General features: G+C 48.9%; 1 protein-coding gene across 3 annotated transcripts in view; it reads left to right on the forward strand.

Moving 5' to 3' along the window:
* Positions 1–13,613, forward strand: part of LOC116352755 (ectonucleoside triphosphate diphosphohydrolase 1) — a 68,150-nt gene extending 54,537 nt beyond the window's left edge. For all 3 annotated transcript variants that reach the window (XR_004203961.1, XM_031795777.1, XM_031795776.1), the window contains exon 10: positions 13,213–13,613. Coding sequence is in view for 2 of the 3 variants with exons in the window: in XM_031795777.1 (XP_031651637.1) it covers positions 13,213–13,419 (207 nt within the window). In the remaining variant the exon portion in view is untranslated. The remainder of the gene's footprint in view (positions 1–13,212) is intronic.
* Positions 13,614–16,768: the final 3,155 nt, after the last annotated feature.

Raw genomic sequence — 16,768 nt, forward strand, 5'->3', positions numbered from 1 at the left:
AGTCTATCACAGTGCCATCCGTTTTGTCACCAATGCCCCATATACTACCCACCACTGCGACCTGTACGCTCTCATTGGCTGGCCCTCACTTCATACTCATCGCCAAACCCACTGGCTCCAGGTCATCTACAAGACCCTGCTAGGTAAAGTCCCACCTTATCTCAGCTCGCTGGTCACCATAGCAGCACCCACCTGTAGCACGCGCTCCAGCAGGTATATTTCACTGGTCACCCCCAAAGTCAATTCCTCCTTTGGCCTCCTTTCCTTCCAGTTCTCTGCTGCCAATGACTGGAACGAATTGCAAAAATCACTGAAGCTGGAGTCTTATATCTCCCTCACCAACTTTAATTAAGCATCAGTTGTCAGAGCAGCTAACCATTCATTGCACCTGTACACAGCCCATCTGTACACAGCCCATCTGTACACAGCCCATCTGTAGCCCACCCAACTACCTCATCCCCATATTGTTCTTTATTTTTTGCTCATTTGCACCCCAGTATCTCTACTTGCACATTCATCTTCTGCACATCTATCACTCCAGTGTTCAATTGCTAAATTGTAATTATTTCGCCACTATGGCCTATTTATTGCCTTACCTTACTACATTTGCACACACTGTACGTACATTTGTTTATCTCGTGTAACTTTGTGTCGCACTGCTTTGCTTTATCTTGGCTGGGTCGCAGTTGTAAATGAGAACTTGTTCTCAACCGTCCTACCTGGTTAAATAAAGGTTCAATTTAAAAAACACAGGTACACCTTGTGCTGGGGAGAATAAAAGACCAATCTAAAATATGCAGTTTTGCCACACAACACAATGCCACAGATGTCTCAAGTTTAGAGGGAGCGTGTAATTGGCATGCGACTGCAGGAATGTCCACCAGAGCTGTTGCCAGATAATTGAATGTTAATTTCAAATCAAAATCATCAAATCAAATCAAATTTTATTTGTCACATACACATGGTAAGCAGATGTTAATGCGAGTGTAGCGAAATGCTTGTGCTTCTAGTTCCGACCATGTAGTAATATCCAACAAGTAATCTAACCTAACAATTTCACAACAACTACCATATACACAGTGTAAAGATTCCAAGAACACAGGATGAGATGTTACTATCCTTTGTGCAAGCACTTCCAAGAGTTAATGAACAGTGAGCCTGGTGAAATTTGGGGAGCGCATCGTCAGTAGTGTACCTTTGGTTCCTAGGGTGTTTCGGCCTTTCACACTATACACCCTCCCCAAAGGTGGCCAGCGAAAGGGTGATCAATCCTACGCTTGCGTCCCATTCCCAATTAGTCATAGGGGTTGCCTTGTTGATGATAGCCAACATCCCATGGGACTATGCATGGCAGGGGCGTCCTCCTCCCTGAGTCAAGCATTGTTGACCGCATACCTCCTGGCCCTCTCACTTCGGGGCCCAGCTGGGGTCTTTCCTCTTCATCCAGAGCCACTGACTGCTGCCTTCTGCCGCCTCCGATACAGCTTTGATTGCCGAACGCTGGCTCTGGCCCTTAATTCCAAGGTCTCTAAGCAGTCTGGTTGTAGATGTTGCCACAAAACCTCTGCAGCCCACCTCCACTGGTCGGACTTCTGTGTTCCAGCCATGATGCCGTGCTTCGGCAGCTAGATCGGCATAGCACAGATGCTTTCCCTCATAAGCCTCATCTACTGAGTCCTCCCAGGGTACTGTGAGCTCAATGATGAAGACCTTCTTGAGCGAACGGGACCAGAGCACCATGTCAGGTCTTAGGGTGGTGGTTGCAATCTCCGGAGGAAACACAAGTTGCCGGCCAATGTCAGCTAGCATTTTCCAGTCGCGGGCCAAGCGCAGCTGGTCTCGCTCTAATGGTGTCGAGCCGCGCTTCGGTGGTTTAGCCCCTTCGCGGACAAAGTTTGTCCGTAAGGGGTGTGATGCTGCTGGGGGTGGTAGGGAGTTGGTGGCAGCTCGCTTGTCCTCCAGGGCGGACGCAAGGTTTTTAAGGACTTGGTTGTGACGCCAAGTGTAGCGTCCTTGGGTGAGGCTTGTTTTACACCCCGTGAGAATGTGCCTGAGGTTGGCTGGAATGAATAAGAATATGTACATAAAAATATATGAATGAACAACATAGGCAAGATGTAGTAGATGGTATACAGTATATACGGAGTACAGTATACACATATGAGATGAGTAATGTAGGGTATGTAAACATTATATAAAGTGGCATTGTTTAAAGTGACTAGTGATACATTTATTACATCACATTTTTATCATTAAAGTGGCTGGAGTTGAGTCAGTATGTTGGCAGCAGCCACTCAATGTTAGTGGTGGCTGTTTAACAGTCTGATGGCCTTGAGACAGAGAGTTGAGTCAGTGTGTTGGCAGCAGCCACTCAATGTTAGTGGTGGCTGTTTAACAGTCTGATGGCCTTGAGACAGAGAGTTGAGTCAGTGTGTTGGCAGCAGCCACTCAATGTTAGTGGTGGCTGTTTAACAGTCTGATGGCCTTGAGACAGAGAGTTGAGTCAGTATGTTGGCAGCAGGCACTCAATGTTAGTGGTGGCTGTTTAACAGTCTGATGGCCTTGAGATAGAGAGTTGAGTCAGTGTGTTGGCAGCAGCCACTCAATGTTAGTGGTGGCTGTTTAACAGTCTGATGGCCTTGAGACAGAGAGTTGAGTCAGTATGTTGGCAGCAGACACTCAATGTTAGTGGTGGCTGTTTAACAGTCTGATGGCCTTGAGACAGAGAGTTGAGTCAGTGTGTTGGCAGCAGCCACTCAATGTTAGTGGTGGCTGTTTAACAGTCTGATGGCCTTGAGACAGAGAGTTGAGTCAGTGTGTTGGCAGCAGCCACTCAATGTTAGTGGTGGCTGTTTAACAGTCTGATGGCCTTGAGACAGAGAGTTGAGTCAGTATGTTGGCAGCAGCCACTCAATGTTAGTGATGGCTGGTTAACAGTCTGATGGCCTTGAGACAGAGAGTTGAGTCAGTATGTTGGCAGCAGCCACTCAATGTTAGTGATGGCTGGTTAACAGTCTGATGGCCTTGAGACAGAGAGTTGAGTCAGTGTGTTGGCAGCAGCCACTCAATGTTAGTGGTGGCTGTTTAACAGTCTGATGGCCTTGAGACAGAGAGTTGAGTCAGTGTGTTGGCAGCAGCCACTCAATGTTAGTGGTGGCTGTTTAACAGTCTGATGGCCTTGAGACAGAGAGTTGAGTCAGTGTGTTGGCAGCAGCCACTCAATGTTAGTGGTGGCTGTTTAACAGTCTGATGGCCTTGAGACAGAGAGTTGAGTCAGTATGTTGGCAGCAGGCACTCAATGTTAGTGGTGGCTGTTTAACAGTCTGATGGCCTTGAGACAGAGAGTTGAGTCAGTGTGTTGGCAGCAGCCACTCAATGTTAGTGGTGGCTGTTTAACAGTCTGATGGCCTTGAGACAGAGAGTTGAGTCAGTGTGTTGGCAGCAGCCACTCAATGTTAGTGGTGGCTGTTTAACAGTCTGATGGCCTTGAGACAGAGAGTTGAGTCAGTGTGTTGGCAGCAGCCACTCAATGTTAGTGGTGGCTGTTTAACAGTCTGATGGCCTTGAGACAGAGAGTTGAGTCAGTATGTTGGCAGCAGGCACTCAATGTTAGTGGTGGCTGTTTAACAGTCTGATGGCCTTGAGACAGAGAGTTGAGTCAGTGTGTTGGCAGCAGCCACTCAATGTTAGTGGTGGCTGTTTAACAGTCTGATGGCCTTGAGACAGAGAGTTGAGTCAGTGTGTTGGCAGCAGGCACTCAATGTTAGTGGTGGCTGTTTAACAGTCTGATGGCCTTGAGACAGAGAGTTGAGTCAGTGTGTTGGCAGCAGGCACTCAATGTTAGTGATGGCTGTTTAACAGTCTGATGGCCTTGAGACAGAGAGTTGAGTCAGTATGTTGGCAGCAGCCACTCAATGTTAGTGATGGCTGTTTAACAGTCTGATGGCCTTGAGACAGAGAGTTGAGTCAGCATGTTGGCAGCAGCCACTCAATGTTAGTGGTGGCTGGTTAACAGTCTGATGGCCTTGAGACAGAGAGTTGAGTCAGTGTGTTGGCAGCAGCCACTCAATGTTAGTGGTGGCTGTTTAACAGTCTGATGGCCTTGAGACAGAGAGTTGAGTCAGTGTGTTGGCAGCAGCCTCTCAATGTTAGTGATGGCTGTTTAACAGTCTGATGGCCTTGAGATAGAGAGTTGAGTCAGTGTGTTGGCAGCAGCCACTCAATGTTAGTGATGGCTGTTTAACAGTCTGATGGCCTTGAGACAGAGAGTTGAGTCAGTGTGTTGGCAGCAGCCACTCAATGTTAGTGGTGGCTGTTTAACAGTCTGATGGTCTTGAGACAGAGAGTTGAGTCAGCATGTTGGCAGCAGGCACTCAATGTTAGTGGTGGCTGTTTAACAGTCTGATGGCCTTGAGACAGAGAGTTGAGTCAGTGTGTTGGCAGCAGGCACTCAATGTTAGTGGTGGCTGTTTAACAGTCTGATGGCCTTGAGACAGAGAGTTGAGTCAGTGTGTTGGCAGCAGGCACTCAATGTTAGTGGTGGCTGTTTAACAGTCTGCTGGCCTTGAGACAGAGAGTTGAGTCAGTATGTTGGCAGCAGGCACTCAATGTTAGTGGTGGCTGTTTAACAGTCTGATGGCCTTGAGATAGAGAGTTGAGTCAGCATGTTGGCAGCAGGCACTCAATGTTAGTGGTGGCTGTTTAACAGTCTGATGGCCTTGAGATAGAGAGTTGAGTCAGTATGTTGGCAGCAGGCACTCAATGTTAGTGGTGGCTGTTTAACAGTCTGATGGCCTTGAGACAGAGAGTTGAGTCAGTGTGTTGGCAGCAGCCACTCAATGTTAGTGGTGGCTGTTTAACAGTCTGATGGCCTTGAGACAGAGAGTTGAGTCAGTATGTTGGCAGCAGCCACTCAATGTTAGTGGTGGCTGTTTAACAGTCTGATGGCCTTGAGACAGAGAGTTGAGTCAGTATGTTGGCAGCAGCCACTCAATGTTAGTGATGGCTGTTTAACAGTCTGATGGCCTTGAGACAGAGAGTTGAGTCAGTGTGTTGGCAGCAGCCACTCAATGTTAGTGGTGGCTGTTTAACAGTCTGATGGCCTTGAGACAGAGAGTTGAGTCAGTGTGTTGGCAGCAGCCACTCAATGTTAGTGGTGGCTGTTTAACAGTCTGATGGCCTTGAGACAGAGAGTTGAGTCAGTATGTTGGCAGCAGGCACTCAATGTTAGTGGTGGCTGTTTAACAGTCTGATGGCCTTGAGACAGAGAGTTGAGTCAGTGTGTTGGCAGCAGCCACTCAATGTTAGTGGTGGCTGTTTAACAGTCTGATGGCCTTGAGACAGAGAGTTGAGTCAGTGTGTTGGCAGCAGCCACTCAATGTTAGTGGTGGCTGTTTAACAGTCTGATGGCCTTGAGACAGAGAGTTGAGTCAGTGTGTTGGCAGCAGCCACTCAATGTTAGTGGTGGCTGTTTAACAGTCTGATGGCCTTGAGACAGAGAGTTGAGTCAGTATGTTGGCAGCAGGCACTCAATGTTAGTGGTGGCTGTTTAACAGTCTGATGGCCTTGAGACAGAGAGTTGAGTCAGTGTGTTGGCAGCAGCCACTCAATGTTAGTGGTGGCTGTTTAACAGTCTGATGGCCTTGAGACAGAGAGTTGAGTCAGTGTGTTGGCAGCAGGCACTCAATGTTAGTGGTGGCTGTTTAACAGTCTGATGGCCTTGAGACAGAGAGTTGAGTCAGTGTGTTGGCAGCAGGCACTCAATGTTAGTGATGGCTGTTTAACAGTCTGATGGCCTTGAGACAGAGAGTTGAGTCAGTATGTTGGCAGCAGCCACTCAATGTTAGTGATGGCTGTTTAACAGTCTGATGGCCTTGAGACAGAGAGTTGAGTCAGCATGTTGGCAGCAGCCACTCAATGTTAGTGGTGGCTGGTTAACAGTCTGATGGCCTTGAGACAGAGAGTTGAGTCAGTGTGTTGGCAGCAGCCACTCAATGTTAGTGGTGGCTGTTTAACAGTCTGATGGCCTTGAGACAGAGAGTTGAGTCAGTGTGTTGGCAGCAGCCTCTCAATGTTAGTGATGGCTGTTTAACAGTCTGATGGCCTTGAGATAGAGAGTTGAGTCAGTGTGTTGGCAGCAGCCACTCAATGTTAGTGATGGCTGTTTAACAGTCTGATGGCCTTGAGACAGAGAGTTGAGTCAGTGTGTTGGCAGCAGCCACTCAATGTTAGTGGTGGCTGTTTAACAGTCTGATGGTCTTGAGACAGAGAGTTGAGTCAGCATGTTGGCAGCAGGCACTCAATGTTAGTGGTGGCTGTTTAACAGTCTGATGGCCTTGAGACAGAGAGTTGAGTCAGTGTGTTGGCAGCAGGCACTCAATGTTAGTGGTGGCTGTTTAACAGTCTGATGGCCTTGAGACAGAGAGTTGAGTCAGTGTGTTGGCAGCAGGCACTCAATGTTAGTGGTGGCTGTTTAACAGTCTGCTGGCCTTGAGACAGAGAGTTGAGTCAGTATGTTGGCAGCAGGCACTCAATGTTAGTGGTGGCTGTTTAACAGTCTGATGGCCTTGAGATAGAGAGTTGAGTCAGCATGTTGGCAGCAGGCACTCAATGTTAGTGGTGGCTGTTTAACAGTCTGATGGCCTTGAGATAGAGAGTTGAGTCAGTATGTTGGCAGCAGGCACTCAATGTTAGTGGTGGCTGTTTAACAGTCTGATGGCCTTGAGACAGAGAGTTGAGTCAGTGTGTTGGCAGCAGCCACTCAATGTTAGTGGTGGCTGTTTAACAGTCTGATGGCCTTGAGACAGAGAGTTGAGTCAGTATGTTGGCAGCAGCCACTCAATGTTAGTGATGGCTGTTTAACAGTCTGATGGCCTTGAGACAGAGAGTTGAGTCAGTGTGTTGGCAGCAGCCACTCAATGTTAGTGGTGGCTGTTTAACAGTCTGATGGCCTTGAGACAGAGAGTTGAGTCAGCATGTTGGCAGCAGCCACTCAATGTTAGTGGTGGCTGGTTAACAGTCTGATGGCCTTGAGACAGAGAGTTGAGTCAGTGTGTTGGCAGCAGCCACTCAATGTTAGTGGTGGCTGTTTAACAGTCTGATGGCCTTGAGACAGAGAGTTGAGTCAGTGTGTTGGCAGCAGCCTCTCAATGTTAGTGATGGCTGTTTAACAGTCTGATGGCCTTGAGATAGAGAGTTGAGTCAGTGTGTTGGCAGCAGCCACTCAATGTTAGTGATGGCTGTTTAACAGTCTGATGGCCTTGAGACAGAGAGTTGAGTCAGTGTGTTGGCAGCAGCCACTCAATGTTAGTGGTGGCTGTTTAACAGTCTGATGGTCTTGAGACAGAGAGTTGAGTCAGCATGTTGGCAGCAGGCACTCAATGTTAGTGGTGGCTGTTTAACAGTCTGATGGCCTTGAGACAGAGAGTTGAGTCAGTGTGTTGGCAGCAGGCACTCAATGTTAGTGGTGGCTGTTTAACAGTCTGATGGCCTTGAGACAGAGAGTTGAGTCAGTGTGTTGGCAGCAGGCACTCAATGTTAGTGGTGGCTGTTTAACAGTCTGCTGGCCTTGAGACAGAGAGTTGAGTCAGTATGTTGGCAGCAGGCACTCAATGTTAGTGGTGGCTGTTTAACAGTCTGATGGCCTTGAGATAGAGAGTTGAGTCAGCATGTTGGCAGCAGGCACTCAATGTTAGTGGTGGCTGTTTAACAGTCTGATGGCCTTGAGATAGAGAGTTGAGTCAGTATGTTGGCAGCAGGCACTCAATGTTAGTGGTGGCTGTTTAACAGTCTGATGGCCTTGAGACAGAGAGTTGAGTCAGTGTGTTGGCAGCAGCCACTCAATGTTAGTGGTGGCTGTTTAACAGTCTGATGGCCTTGAGACAGAGAGTTGAGTCAGTGTGTTGGCAGCAGCCACTCAATGTTAGTGGTGGCTGTTTAACAGTCTGATGGCCTTGAGACAGAGAGTTGAGTCAGCATGTTGGCAGCAGCCACTCAATGTTAGTGGTGGCTGTTTAACAGTCTGATGGCCTTGAGATAGAGAGTTGAGTCAGCATGTTGGCAGCAGCCACTCAATGTTAGTGATGGCTGTTTAACAGTCTGATGGCCTTGAGACAGAGAGTTGAGTCAGCATGTTGGCAGCAGGCACTCAATGTTAGTGGTGGCTGTTTAACAGTCTGATGGCCTTGAGATAGAGATTTGAGTCAGTATGTTGGCAGCAGCCACTCAATGTTAGTGGTGGCTGTTTAACAGTCTGCTGGTCTTGAGACAGAGAGTTGAGTCAGCATGTTGGCAGCAGCCACTCAATGTTAGTGATGGCTGTTTAACAGTCTGATGGCCTTGAGACAGAGAGTTGAGTCAGTGTGTTGGCAGCAGCCACTCAATGTTAGTGATGGCTGTTTAACAGTCTGCTGGTCTTGAGATAGAGAGTTGAGTCAGTGTGTTGGCAGCAGGCACTCAATGTTAGTGGTGGCTGTTTAACAGTCTGCTGGTCTTGAGATAGAAGCTGTTTTTCAGTCTCGCTGTCCACGCTTTGATGCACTTGTACTGACCTCGCCTTCTTGATGATAGCGGGGTGAACAGGCAGTGGGCTCGGGTTGTTGTTGTCCTTGATGACTTGTCTTGATGACTATTTTTGGCCTTCCTGTGACATCGGTGGTGTAGGTGTCCTAGAGGGCAGGTAGTTTGTGATGCGTTGTGCAGACTTCTCTAGCCTCTGGAGAGCCTTACGGTTGTGGGCGGAGCAGTTGCCGTAGCAGGCGGTGTTACAGCCCGCCAGGATGCTCTCGATTGTGCATCTGTAGAAGTTTGTGAGAGCTTTTGGTGACAAGCCGAATTTCTTCAGCCTCCTGAGGTTGAAGAGGCGCTGCTGCGCCTTCTTCACGATGCTGTCTGTGTGAGTGGACCAATTCAGTTTGTCTGTGATGTGTATGCCGAGGAACTTAAAACTTACTACCCTCTCCACTACTGTTCCATCGATGTGGATAGGGGAGTGTTCCCTCTGCTGTTTCCTGAAGTCCACAATCATCTCCTTAGTTTTGTTGACGTTGAGTGTGAGGTTATTTTCCTGACACCACACTCCGAGGGCCCTCACCTCCTCCCTGTAGGCCGTCTCGTCGTTGTTGGTAATCAAGCCTACCACTGTTGTGTCGTCCGCAAACTTGATGATTGAGTTGGAGTCATGCGTGGCCACGCAGTCGTGGGCGAACAGGGAGTACAGGAGAGGGCTCAGAACGCACCCTTGTGGGGCCCCAGTGTTGAGGATCAGCGGGGAGGAGATGTTGTTGCCTACCCTCACCACCTGGGGGCGGCCCGTCAGGAAGTCCAGTACCCAATTGCACAGGGCGGGGTCGAGACCCAGGGTCTCGAGCTTGATGACGAGCTTGGAGGGTACTATGGTGTTGAATGCCGAGCTGTAGTCGATGAACAGCATTCTCACATAGGTATTCCTCTTGTCCAGATAGGTTAGGGCAGTGTGCAGTGTGGTTGAGATTGCATCGTCTGTGGACCTATTTGGGCGGTAAGCAAATTGGAGTGGGTCTAGGGTGTCAGGTAGGGTGGAGGTGATATGGTCCTTGACTAGTCTCTCAAAGCACTTCATGATGACGGAAGTGAGTGCTACGGATTCTAGCAGCCGTATTTAGCACTAATTGAAGTTTATTTAGTGCTTTATCCGGGTAGCCGGAAAGTAGAGCATTGCAGTAGTCTAACCTAGAAGTGACAAAAGCATGGATTAATTTTTCTGCATCATTTTTGGACAGAAAGTTTCAGATTTTTGCAATGTTACGTAGATGGAAAAAAGCTGTCCTTGAAATGGTCTTGATATGTTCTTCAAAAGAGAGATCAGGGTCCAGAGTAACGCCGAGGTCCTTCACAGTTTTATTTGAGACGACTGTACAACCATTAAGATTAATTGTCAGATTCAACAGAAGATCTCTTTGTTTCTTGGGACCTAGAACAAGCATCTCTGTTTTGTCCGAGTTTAAAAGTAGAAAGTTTGCTGCCATCCACTTCCTTATGTCTGAAACACATGCTTCTAGCGAGGACAATTTTGGGGCTTCACCATGTTTCATTGAAATGTACAGCTGTGTGTCATCCGCATAGCAGTGAAAGTTAACATTATGTTTTCGAATGACATCCCCAAGAGGTCAAATATATATAATGAAAACAATAGTGGTCCTAAAACGGAACCTTGAGGAACACCGAAATTTACAGTTGATTTGTCAGAGGACATACCATTCACAGAGACAAACTGATATCTTTCCGACAGATAAGATCTAAACCAGGCCAGAACTTGTCCGTGTAGACCAATTTGGGTTTCCAATCTCTCCAAAAGAATGTGGTGATCGATGGTATCAAAAGCAGCACTAAGGTCTAGGAGCACGAGGACAGATGCAGAGCCTCGGTCTGATGCCATTAAAAGGTAATTTACCACCTTCACAAGTGCAGTCTCAGTGCTATGATGGGGTCTAAAACCAGACTGAAGCATTTCGTATACATTGTTTGTCTTCAGGAAGGCAGTGAGTTGCTGCGCAACAGCCTTTTCTAAAATGTTTGAGAGGAATGGAAGATTCGATATAGGCCGATAGTTTTTTATATTTTCTGGGTCAAGGTTTGGCTTTTTCAAGAGAGGCTTTATTACTGCCACTTTTAGTTTTAGAGTTTGGTACACATCTGGTGGATAGAGAGCCGTTTATTATGTTCAACATAGGAGGGCCAAGCACAGGAAGCAGCTCTTTCAGTAGTTTAGTTGGAATAGGGTCCAGTATGCAGCTTGATGGTTTAGAGGCCATGATTATTTTCATCATTGTGTCAGTAGTGCACCATACACTATAGTGCACCGTGCACCATACAGTAGTGCACCATACACACACTTACCCCACCAGAGGTCTTCTCACAGTCCTGTAATCCAGAACAAATTCCATAAAGCGTACAGTAATATATAGAGCCATAATTGCATCTCATATTGCTCAAATAAACAGAAAACCTGGTTTCAAAAAACAGATGAAGCAACACCTCACAGCACAAAGCCTCTCCCCTATTTGACCTAGATAGTTTGTGTGTATGTATGGATGTATGGATGTGTAGGCCGTGTGTGGATGTGTGGATGTGTAGGCTGTGTGTGGATGTATGGATGTGTAGGCCGTGTGTGGATGTGTGGATGTGTAGGCTGTGTGTGGATGTATGGATGTGTAGGCCGTGTGTGGATGTATGGATGTGTAGGCTATGTGTGGATGTATGGATGTGTAGGCTATGTGTGGATGTATGGATGTGTAGGCTATGTGTGGATGTGTAGGCTATGTGTGTATGTATGGATGTGTAGATGTATGGATGTGTGGATGTGTAGGCCGTGTGTGGATGTGTAGGCTGTATGGATGTGTGGATGTGTGGATGTATGGATGTGTAGGCTATGTGTGGATGTATGGATGTGTAGGCTATGTGTGGATGTGTAGGCTATGTGTGTATGTATGGATGTGTGGATGTGTGGATGTGTGGATGTGTAGGCCGTGTGTGGATGTGTAGGCTGTATGGATGTGTGGATGTGTGGATGTATGGATGTGTAGGCTGTGTGTGGATGTGTAGGCTATGTGTGTATGTATGGATGTGTAGATGTATGGATGTGTAGGCCGTGTGTGGATGTGTAGGCTATGGGTGGATGTATGGATGTGTAGGCTGTATGGATGTGTAGGCTGTGTGTGGATGTATGGATGTGTAGGCCGTATGTGGATGTGTGGATGTATGGATGTGTAGGCTATGTGTGGATCTATGGATGTGTAGGCTATGTGTGGATGTATGGATGTGTAGGCTGTATGGATGTGTAGGCTATGTGTGGATGTATGGATGTGTAGGCTGTGTGTGGATGTATGAATGTGTAGGCTATGTGTGGATGTATGGATGTGTAGGCCGTATGGATGTGTAGGCTATGTGTGGATGTATGGATGTGTAGGCTGTGTGTGGATGTATGGATGTGTGGGCTATGTGTGGATGTGTGGATGTGTAGGCTGTGTGTGGATGTATGGATGTGTAGGCTATGGGTGGATGTATGGATGTGTAGATGTATGGATGTGTAGGCTATGTGTGGATGTATGGGTGTGTAGGCTATGTGTGGATGTATGGATGTGTAGGCTATGTGTGGATGTATGGATGTGTAGGCTATGTGTGGATGTATGGATGTGTAGGCTATGTGTGGATGTATGGATGTGTAGGCTATGTGTGGATGTATGGATGTGTAGGCTATGTGTGGATGTATGGATGTGTAGGCTATGTGTGGATGTATGGATGTGTAGGCTATGTGTGGATGTATGGATGTGTAGGCTATGTGTGGATGTATGGATGTGTGGATGTGTGGATGTATGGATGTGTAGGCTGTGTGTGGATGTATGGATGTGTAGGCTGTATGGATGTGTGGATGTATGGATGTGTAGGCTGTGTGTGGATGTGTAGGCTATGTGCGGATGTATGGATGTGTAGGCCGTGTGTGGATGTATGGATGTGTAGGCTATGTGTGGATGTATGGATGTGTAGGCTGTATGGATGTGTGGATGTGTGGATGTATGGATGTGTAGGCTATGTGCGGATGTATGGATGTGTAGGCCGTGTGTGGATGTATGGATGTGTAGGCTGTATGGATGTGTGGATGTGTGGATGTGTAGGCTGTGTGTGGATGTATGGATGTGTAGGCTGTGTGTGGATGTATGGATGTGTAGGCTATGTGTGGATGTATGGATGTGTAGGCTGTATGGATGTGTAGGCCGTGTGTGGATGTGTAGGCTGTGTGTGGATGTGTAGGCTGTGTGTGGATGTGTGGATGTGTGTGGATGTGTGGATGTATGGATGTGTAGGCCGTGTGTGGATGTGTAGGCTGTGTGTGGATGTGTGGATGTGTGTGGATGTGTGGATGTATGGATGTGTAGGCTACGTGGATGTATCGATTGATATGTAGGCTATGTGTGCCTTTTTAAAATCTATGTAGTTTTGTCCATGTAGTTCATGGTTTGTGTGGACCCCAGGAAGAGTAGCTGCTGCTTTTGCAACAGCTAATGGGGATCCTAATAAAATACCAAAATACCAATCATTTAGATTCAATATCATGACCTAAACAATGTTTTTCTTGACTTTCTGAAATATATCTTCAACACTGACTGTGATGTGTGTGTGTGTGTGTGTGTGCGTGTGCTTGTGCGTGTGCGTGCGTGTGTGTATGCGTGTGTGTAGATTTCAGGTAGTGATGCAGGTTGGTCGTTGGGCTACATGCTGAATCTGACCAATATGATTCCAGCCGAGGCTCCAGACACTCCTCCTCTTCCTCACGCCGGCTATGTCACCCTGCTCTTCTTCATCTCTCTTCTCCTCTTCTTCCTCCTCTTCCTCTGTTTCCGATTCCTGTGGCCGCGCCGCAACTCCCAGACACAGATGATATAGACACACTGGACACCATAAGGACACTGTGTGTGTGTGTGTGTGTGTGTGTGTGTGTGTGTGTGTGTGTGTGTGTGTGTGTGTGTGTGTGTGTGTGTGTGTGTGTTTATGTGAACTATGTGAAGATCATGTTTATAAAATGTATCTCATGTTGTCATGCTTCTTATTCTCCAGTAAAGTTCAGATGTATAATACAGGCTGACCTTACTGTCATTTACTGTCTCTTTGAAAGAATGTTCAAATGAAATACTCACCTGACATATTCAAATTACGTAAAAATTACGGATTGACTATATGAACAGGTTTATAAAAGATGTATAACAAGTTTATAACAGGTTTATAACAGGATTATAACAGGTTTGTATTGACTATATGAACAGGTTTATAACAGGTTTGTATTGACTATATGAACAGGATTATAACAGGTTTGTATTGACTATATGAGCAGGTTTATAACAGGTTTGTATTACCTATATGAGCAGGTTTATAACAGGTTTGTATTGACTATATGAGCAGGTTTATAACAGGTTTATAACAGGTTTGTATTGACTATATGAACAGGTTTATAACAGGTTTATAACAGGTTTATAACAGGTTTGTATTACCTATATGAGCAGGTTTATAACAGGTTTGTATTGACTATATGAACAGGTTTATAATAGTTTTGTAACAGATAAGAGGTTTTTACTTTTGACTATATGAGCAGGTTTATAACAGGTTTGTATTGACTATATGAGCAGGTTTATAACAGGTTTGTATTGACTATATGAGCAGGTTTATAACAGGTTTGTATTGACTATATGAACAGGTTTATAACAGGTTTGTATTGACTATATGAACAGGTTTATAACAGTTTTGTAACAGATATGAGGTTTTTACTTTTGACTATATGAGCAGGTTTATAACAGGTCTGTATTGACTATATGAGAAGGTTAAAACTTCTTATGGCTCAAATCTGGTCAACGGGATTGGAGGAGGGTGAAGTGGTGGAGGGAGGACTGGAGGAGGGTGAAGTGGTGGAGGGAGGACTGGAGGAGGGTGAAGTGGTGGAGGGAGGACTGGAGGAGGGTGAAGTGGTGGAGGGTGGACTGGAGGAGGGTGAAGTGGTGGAGGGAGGACTGGAGGAGGGTGAAGTGGTGGAGGGAGGACTGGAGGAGGGAGGACTGGAGGAGGGAGGACTGGAGGAGGGAGGACTGGAGGAGGGTGAAGTGGTGGAGGGAGGACTGGAGGAGGGTGGACTGGAGGAGGGTGAAGTGGTGGAGGGAGGACTGGAGGAGGGTGAAGTGGTGGAGGGAGGACTGGAGGAGGGTGAAGTGGTGGAGGGAGGACTGGAGGAGGGTGAAGTGGTGGAGGGAGGACTGGAGGAGGGTGAAGTGGTGGAGGGAGGACTGGAGGAGGGTGAAGTGGTGGAGGGTGGACTGGAGGAGGGTGAAGTGGTGGAGGGAGGACTGGAGGAGGGTGAAGTGGTGGAGGGAGGACTGGAGGAGGGAGGACTGGAGGAGGGTGGACTGGAGGAGGGTGGACTGGAGGAGGGAGGACTGGAGGAGGGAGGACTGGAGGAGGGTGAAGTGGTGGAGGGAGGACTGGAGGAGGGAGGACTGGAGGAGGGAGGACTGGAGGAGGGTGAAGTGGTGGAGGGAGGACTGGAGGAGGGAGGACTGGAGGAGGGAGGACTGGAGGAGGGTGAAGTGGTGGAGGGAGGACTGGAGGAGGGGAGGACTGGAGGAGGGTGAAGTGGTGGAGGGAGGACTGGAGGAGGGAGGACTGGAGGAGGGAGGACTGGAGGAGGGAGGACTGGAGGAGGGTGAAGTGGTGGAGGGAGGACTGGAGGAGGGTGAAGTGGTGGAGGGAGGACTGGAGGAGGGAGGACTGGAGGAGGGAGGACTGGAGGAGGGTGAAATGGTGGAGGGAGGACTGGAGGAGGGAGGACTGGAGGAGGGAGGACTGGAGGAGGGAGGACTGGAGGAGGGTGAAGTGGTGGATGGGAGGACTGGAGGAGGGTGAAGTGGTGGAGGGAGGACTGGAGGAGTGAGGACTGGAGGAGGGTGGACTGGAGGAGGGAGGACTGGAGGAGGGTGGACTGGAGGAGGGTGAAATGGTGGAGGGAGGACTGGAGGAGGGAGGACTGGAGGAGGGTGAAGTGGTGGAGGGAGGACTGGAGGAGGGTGAAGTGGTGGAGGGAGGACTGGAGGAGGGTGAAGTGGTGGAGGGAGGACTGGAGGAGGGTGAAGTGGTGGAGGGAGGACTGGAGGAGGGTGAAGTGGTGGAGGGAGGACTGGAGGAGGGTGAAATGGTGGAGGGAGGACTGGAGGAGGGTGAAGTGGTGGAGGGAGGACTGGAGGAGGGAGGACTGGAGGAGGGTGAAGTGGTGGAGGGAGGACTGGAGGAGGGTGAAGTGGTGGAGGGAGGACTGGAGGAGGGTGAAGTGGTGGAGGGAGGACTGGAGGAGGGAGGACTGGAGGAGGGTGAAATGGTGGAGGGAGGACTGGAGGAGGGTGAAATGGTGGAGGGGAGGACTGGAGGAGGGTGAAATGGTGGAGGGAGGACTGGAGGAGGGTGAAGTGGTGGAGGGAGGACTGGAGGAGGGTGAAGTGGTGGAGGGAGGACTGGAGGAGGGTGAAGTGGTGGAGGGAGGACTGGAGGAGGGTGAAATGGTGGAGGGAGGACTGGAGGAGGGTGAAATGGTGGAGGGAGGACTGGAGGAGGGTGAAATGGTGGAGGGAGGACTGGAGGAGGGAGGACTGGAGGAGGGTGAAGTGGTGGAGGGAGGACTGGAGGAGGGTGAAATGGTGGAGGGAGGACTGGAGGAGGGTGAAGTGGTGGAGGGAGGACTGGAGGAGGGTGAAGTGGTGGAGGGGAGGACTGGAGGAGGGTGAAGTGGTGGAGGGAGGACTGGAGGAGGGTGAAATGGTGGAGGGGAGGACTGGAGGAGGGTGAAATGGTGGAGGGAGGACTGGAGGAGGGAGGACTGGAGGAGGGTGAAGTGGTGGAGGGAGGACTGGAGGAGGGTGAAATGGTGGAGGGAGGACTGGAGGAGGGTGAAGTGGTGGAGGGAGGACTGGGGGAGGGTGAAGTGGTGGAGGGAGGACTGGAGAAGGAGGACTGGAGGAGGGTGAAATGGTGGAGGGAGGACTGGAGGAGGGTGAAATGGTGGAGGGAGGACTGGAGGAGGGTGAAATGGTGGAGGGAGGACTGGAGGAGGGTGAAGTGGTGGAGGGAGGACTGGAGGAGGGTGAAATGGTGGAGGGAGGACTGGAGGAGGGTGAAGTGGTGGAGGGAGGACTGGAGGAGGGTGAAGTGGTGGAGGGAGGACTGGAGGAGGGTGAAGTGGTGGAGGGAGGACTGGAGAAGG

This window comes from Oncorhynchus kisutch, linkage group LG18 (genome assembly GCF_002021735.2).
Source record: "Oncorhynchus kisutch isolate 150728-3 linkage group LG18, Okis_V2, whole genome shotgun sequence".
Classification (NCBI taxonomy): Eukaryota; Metazoa; Chordata; class Actinopteri; order Salmoniformes; family Salmonidae; genus Oncorhynchus; species Oncorhynchus kisutch.